Consider the following 7,500-nt stretch of genomic DNA (forward strand, 5'->3'; position numbering starts at 1 on the left):
TATGAGTTAATGACCTATTTAAGGCTCCAAATACTTCACATCAAATATTACACTTACAAATATTTTTGGGGGAAAATATTGCATATTTTGTGTTTACTGTATAAAAACGAGTTGTTTTTTTAGAAAAAAGTGGCCCAAAACAAACAAACAAACAAAATGTTTTAAAAAATTGTACATTTGAGTGATAAAGCTGACGTTGATCTTGAGACTTAAGTGAAAGTAAAAAAAACATTTTTTAAAAATGAATGTTTTATTTTTAACTCTTTTATGAGTGGGGCCCTTTTAGATCGCTAACAATTTTAGTGGGATTTTAAATAAAAAACTTTGCGCAGAAAATAATGAATTAAAATCAATTGGTGAAAATATTGAATATTTTAGATAAGAAACTAAGTCTTCTAAGACAAAAAGGCCATAAAACAAACACAAAAATATTAAAACTTATAATCGACAGATCTAGAGATTTTAGTGTTGAATGTACAAAAATCAATCAATTATAATTTATTTGTAACATAATTTTTTTTTTTTTTTAACTGTCATTGTTGTAAAAATAATAATGAATCAAAATCAATGTTATGAGTTAATGACCTATTTAAGGCTCCAAATACTTCACATTAAATATAACACTTGCAAATATTTTGGGGGAAAATATTGCATATTTTGTGTTAACCGTATAAAAACGATTTGATTTTCTTAGACGAAAATGGCCCAAAACAAATATTAAAATAATAAAAAAAACGTTTAAAAAAAACTTACAATCGACAGATAAAGCTGAAGTTGATCTTGAGACTTAAGTGAAAGTAAAAAAAAAACATTTTAAAAAAATGAATGTTTTATTTTTAACACTTTTTTGAGTGTTGAAAGTTAAAAGTAACACTTTTAGATCGCTAACAATTTTAGTGGGATTTTTAAATAAAAATTCTGCGCAAAAAATAATGAATTAAAATCAATTGGTGAAAATATTGAATATTTTAGATAAGAAACTAAGTCTTTTAAGACAAAAAGGCCATAAAACAAACACAAAAATATGAAAACTTATAATTGACAGATCTGAAGTTGATCTAGAGATTTAAGTGTTGAAAGTACAACAAAAAAATGCCTGAGTTATTTTTAACACTTATTAATGGGCCTCTTTAGGATCTCTGAACCTTTTAGTGGGATTTCAACTCTCATTGCTCCAAAAACATTGCATCAGAATCAATGTTATAAATCTTTGACATGTTTGTACTTCACATCAAATACCACTTTACAAACATTTGGGGGGAATATATAGCACATTTTGTGTTTCTGCCAATAAAAACAAGGGTATGTATGTATATTTGTATATAAGTATGTATGTATGTATGTATATATGTGTATGTATGTGCATGTGTGTATGTACTGTATATATGTATTTATATATACAGTGTATATGTGTATGTTTATTTGTGTTTTAGTTTTTAAAAATGAAAAATACCAAAATAGTTCATGCATGCTTTAATTTTCCAGTGTTGAGTGGAAAATGTTTGTGCAGCCCTGCTTTGTAGCGTCAGGTAGAGAATATTATTTCTATTCCTTTTCCACAAGAACAGTGGCAGGATCCTGAGTGGGCGTCAGAGAGGTTTACAACCTCCACACTCCTCTCACTAACTGCAGTGCATTCAATTATTTCACTTACTTTGTGCTTTGGTGGTCCAAATTTGTCATTGTCTGGTATTTGTCCTTCCCGAAGACCGGGGACGATCTGGAATGGGACGAGGAATACGCCTTGCAAGACTTCCTGAAAAAGGAAATTGCGGTGAGCAACTGTCGAGTGCAGGACCACGAGAGGGAGAGCAACGCTGAGGGGGCCCCCTTGGAGGAGGACGACGACGCGGAGGAGAAGTGGATGGTGGTGGACGGCACAGGTGACGGAGAAGTGAGGGACACGTCCACACCCGTGTCTGCAGGTAGAGGTGAGTGAGCACTTTTTTATTAGTGGTCACGGGTGTCCAAACCTTTTCCACTGAGGGCCACTTTTTAATATTTTCCATTTTCAATACCAATCCAATTTATATTTTCACCTTTAGGGCTCCGCGCACTCGAAAGGGTCTCGTCAAAAAATGTTGACGAGACATCAGATATTCCACTTTAAACTTTCTGGGGCAGAAAATATTGCATATTTAGTTTTTTGCCATAAAAAACAGGGTTTTCTCTATCACAAAGGGCATAAAACATTAAATCGACAGACAGGCCTGGCCCTAACCAATCTGGCGCCCTAGGCAAGATTTTAGGTGGCGCCCCCCCCACATCGGCAGTGAAGTGTATATACTCACAAGAAACCGAATAGCTTTGTCTTTGACCTTTTTTTTTAACTTACAACTATACTTAATATATAAAGGGGTGGAAAAGTGACTATTACCTGCAGGGCAAACATTAGCTAACCAGAAGGCAATAACAATGTAAACAAAAAACACCTGCTTAAAAGATCTAATACAAATGTCCCTGAGGAATGTAAGGTGGGAGTACTGTAATTACCTAACGTTACATTATTATTTTCCATAACAATTTAGCCCCCTCCACAATATTAACCCGACGTTAAAACAGAACTAGCTATTTATTTATTAGCAATTGCCGAATCATGTAACATTAGCGTAATGCTAAAAAGCCAGGTTACTATCACATTCTGTAACAGACAAATATTTTCATGTAGGCTAACGTTACCTACCTGCTACCTCTTGTCTTTTCTTGTTTCTCCTACTCTTCTTTTCTCTTTTTTCTTCCCTGGGCACCTGACAGTTTTGGCCGTTTTGACATCTTGTGTTGATTTTTTGATGTGGTGACGTCCAAAAAGAGTCATGATACGGGAAGGGAGGGGGCGCACCGTGAGGGGGGGAGGGGGGGGGGGGGGGCGTAATGTTGTAACAAATAATATTTCTATTAAATAGCCTTTACTTTGCATTTTAACTAACGTGGGGTTATTTTTTGTATTTAGAAATAATAGTACCAACTTTTTTTTTTCTTTTTTTTTTTTCTCCAACATTTGTGGCACTGGCGTGGCGCCCCCTGATGGACGGCGCCCTTAGCATTTGCCTATACGGCCTATGCCACGGGCCGGCCCTGTCGACAGATACGAAGTTGAGATTTAAGCAGACACATTTTTTTTTTAATAAGACTTATTTTTATCTATTTGTCGGTTTAATGTTTTATGCCCTTTTGTGATAGAGAAAACCCTGTTTTTTTATGGCAAAAAAATAAACATGCAATATTTTCTGCCCCAGAAAGTTTGAAGTGGAATATCTGATGTGAAGAAATTGGAGCCTTGAATAGGTCGGTAATTCATAACATTGATTCTGATTCTTTTTATTTTATTTTTTTAAGTAATAACTTAGAGATTCAAAAGGGCCCCGATCAAGAAAGTGTTAAAAATAAGTCATACATAATTTGTTTTTAAAGAAAGCCCTATATAAAGTATTTTTCCCAGTTTTTGTTAGTGGAATGAATATTCAATGTCAATCAATCAATCAATCAATCTTTATTTATATAGCCCTAAATCACAAGTGTCTCAAAGGGCTGCACAAGCCACAACGACATCCTCGGTACAAAGCCCACATACGGGCAAGGAAAAACTCACCCCAGTGGGACGTCGATGTGAATGACTATGAGAAACCTTGGAGAGGACCGCATATGTGGGTAACCCCCCCCCTCTAGGGGAGACCGAAAGCAATGGATGTCGAGTGGGTCTGACATAATATTGTGAGAGTCCAGTCCATAGTGGATCCAACATAATAGTAAGAGTCCAGTCCATAGTGGGGCCAGCAGGACACCATCCCGAGCGGAGACGGGTCAGCAGCGTAGAGATGTTCCCAGCCGATGCACAGGCGAGCGGTCCACCCCGGGTCCCGACTCTGGACAGCCAGCACTTCATCCATGGCCACCGGACCTGTGCCCCCCCCCCCTCAAGGAAAAGGGGAGCAGAGGAGAAAAGAAAAGAAACGGCAGATCAACTGGTCCAACAGGGGGGCTATTTAAAGGCTAGAGTATACAAATGAGTTTTAAGATGGGACTTAAATGCTTCTACTGAGGTAGCATCTCTAATTGTTACCGGGAGGGCATTCCATAGTACTGGAGCCCCAATAGAAAACGCTCTATAGCCCGCAGACTTTTTTTGGGCTCTGGGAATCACTAATAAGCCGGAGTTCTTTGAAGGCAGATTTCTTGCCGGGACATATGGTACAATGCAATCGACAAGATAGGACGGAGCTAGACCGTGTAGTATTTTATACGTAAGTAGTAAAACCTTAAAGTCACATCTTAAGTGCACAGGAAGCCAGTGCAGGTGAGCCAGTATAGGCGTAATATGATCAAACTTTCTTGTTCTTGTCAAAAGTCTAGCAGCCGCATTTTGTACCAACTGTAATTTTTTAATGCTAGACATAGGGAGACCCGAAAATAATACGTTACAGTAGTCGAGACGAGACGTAACGAACGCATGAATAATGATCTCAGCGTCGCTAGTGGATAAAATAGAACGAATTTTAGCGATATTACGGAGATGAAAGAAGGCCGTTTTAGTAACACTCTTAATGTGTGATTCAAAGGAGAGAGTTGGGTGGAAGATAATACCCAGATTCTTTACTGATTCGCCTTGTGTAATTGTTTGGTTGTCAAATGTTAAGGTGGTATTATTAAATAAATGTCGGTGTTTAGCAGGACCGATAATCAGCATTTCCGTTTTCTTGGCGTTGAGTTGCAAGAAGTTAGCGGACATCCAATGTTTAATTTCATTAAGACACGCCTCCAGCTGACTACAATCCGGCGTGTTGGTCAGCCTTAGGGGCATGTAGAGTTGGCTGTCATCAGCATAGCAATGAAAGCTAACACCGTATTTGCGTATGATGTCGCCTAGCGGCAGCATGTAAATATAATAATATTTTATTTTATAATAATGTGAAGTAATTGGAGACCTAAATGGGTCAATAATTGTGTGAATGCTCCAAAACATTCACACATGGTTTTCTACACCAAAATTCATCTATTTATTCTTCAACTTCAACTTATTATTATTATTGTGTGAATGCTCCAAACGTTCACACATATGGTTTTTCTTCTCCTTTTCCAGATTTTGGCGCGCTATATCTTCCACATTTTTCACCCGATTCAAAAAGTTCCAACTTCAAACTGTTCAGCCTATTCGGGAATCGCGGGCTTTCCCTTGACAAATTCCAAAAATTCCTAGATTTCCCAGAATTCCAGCTTTTCCGGGACATTTTTCCCCATTCAAAATGAATTGGCAATTTTTCTAACTTCCACCATTTGCACATTTTTCAACCTATTCAAACCCTTCCACCTTCAACATATTCCACCATTCTGGAATTTATGATTATAATTTTTCCAAGTTAAAAAAAATTCCAGGATTTTCCAGAATTCCTGCTTTTCCAAAGCCCTATTTCCATCCTTTTTTCTGGCGACTACTCTTTCTACATTTTTCAACGCATTTCAACCGTTCCACCATCAAAAAAATCCTCTTAATCAGGACAAAAAACAAAGTTGTTTTTTGAACTGGAAAAATTCCCGGTTTTTCCGAAATTCCAGGAATTCCGTAATACTATTTCTCAATTCAACATGTTGCTACTTCAACATTTCTCGACCGATTTGAAAAATGTCAACACCAACCATTTCAACTCATTCAGGCCATTCAAGTTTTTTACCATTTTCCAAAAAATTCCCACTTTTCTCGAAATTCCCAATTTTTTCTGAAATGGAAGTGGGACATTCTTCAAAGTTCCACAATTTCCACATTTTTCATCTAATTCAAACTGTTCCAACTTCAAAATATTCCGCCTGTTCAGGAATTGTGCTCTACTTACACAATTCTAAAAACAAATCCTGGATTTCCCATAATTCCTTTTTTTTTTTTTTTTTTTGCATTTTCCCCATTCAAAATGAAATGGCCATTTTTCAATACTTCCACAACCACCACATTTTTCAACCCATTCAACTCATCCTGGACATTCAAACTACCATTTGTCCACATTAACAAATTTCCAGGAATTCATGTTTTTTTTCTAACCCTATTTCCATCCTTTTTTCTGGCGACTACTCTTTCCACATTTTTCAACGCATTTCAACCGTTCCACCGTCAAAAAAATCCTCTTAATCAGGACAAAAAACAAAGTTGTTTTTTGAACTGGAAAAATTCCCGGTTTTCCCGAAATTCCAGGAATTCCGTAATACTATTTCTCAATTCAACATGTTGCTACTTCAACATTTCTCGACCGATTTGAAAAATGTCAACACCAACCATTTCAACTCATTCAGACCATTCAAGTTTTTTACCATTTTCCAAAAAATTCCCACTTTTCTCGAAATTCCCAATTTTTTCTGAAATGGAAGTGGGACATTCTTCAAACTTCCACAATTTCCACATTTTTCATCTAATTCAAACTGTTCCAACTTCAAAATATTCCGCCTGTTCAGGAATTGTGCTCTACTTACACAATTCTAAAAACAAATCCTGGATTTCCCATAGTTCCTTTTTTTTTTTTTTTTTTTTTGCATTTTCCCCATTCAAAATGAAATGGCCATTTTTCAATACTTCCACAACCACCACATTTTTCAACCCATTCAACTCATCCTGGACATTCAAACTACCATTTGTCCACATTAAACAAATTTCCAGGAATTCATGTTTTTTTTCTAACCCTATTTCCAACCTTTTTCATTTGACTACTCCTTTTCTATTTTTCATTCCATTTCAACTGTTCCGTCAAAAAAATTTTGTTAGTCAGGGAAAAAACCCAAGTTAGTTTAGGAACGAGAAACATTCCCTGTTTCCCCCAAATTCCAGGAATTCCATAATACCCTTTCTCAATTTAAAAAGTGTTACTACAACATTTCTTGACCTATTTAAACAATTCCAACACCAACCAATTCAGCTCATTCAGGAAATTCATGCTATTAATCATTTAAAAAATATCCCGCTTTTCCCAAATTTCCAGGAAGTTCCCATTGAAATGAATGGGACATTTTTCCAAGTTGCACAATTCCCACATTTTTCAAGCTATTCAAAGCATTCCAACATCAACACCTTCCTCTCATCCTGGACATTCAAACTAACAATTTCCCAAGTTCCAAACCAAATTCATGTTTTCCTGGAAATTCAAACCATTCCAACATTCAAACTATTCTTCCATTCATACTACATTCTGTCAGCTTTTCACTTCAACTTCAGCATTGGAGCATTCACATGCCATTCCTCCAGGAATTGCCTCTTCTAGTTCATAACCACATTATTTTTTGAGCAATGGCAGTTTAAAAAAATATCCCACTAACATTCTTGGTGATCCAAAAAGGCCCAACTCGTAAAAGTGTTAAAAAATAAGTCATGCTTTATTTTATTTTTATTTTAATCCTTAAATCTTTAGATTAACTTTTTATTTGTCGATTGTAAGTTTTTATTATTTTTGTTTGTTTTATCCTTTTTTTTTTGTCTGAGAAAACTTTGTTTCTTATGCCAAACAGAAAATATTCAATGTTTTCGCC

At 36.2% G+C, this 7,500-nt stretch overlaps 1 protein-coding gene across 1 annotated transcript in view; it reads left to right on the plus strand.

The window, feature by feature from the left end:
- lrmp (lymphoid-restricted membrane protein) overlaps nt 1–7,500 on the plus strand; it is a 167,561-nt gene that overhangs the window by 78,590 nt on the left and 81,471 nt on the right. The window contains exon 19 of the mRNA XM_061984670.1: nt 1,709–1,931. Coding sequence (XP_061840654.1) covers nt 1,709–1,931 — 223 coding nt within the window. The remainder of the gene's footprint in view (nt 1–1,708; nt 1,932–7,500) is intronic.

This window comes from Nerophis lumbriciformis, linkage group LG25 (genome assembly GCF_033978685.3).
Source record: "Nerophis lumbriciformis linkage group LG25, RoL_Nlum_v2.1, whole genome shotgun sequence".
Lineage (NCBI taxonomy): Eukaryota > Metazoa > Chordata > Actinopteri > Syngnathiformes > Syngnathidae > Nerophis > Nerophis lumbriciformis.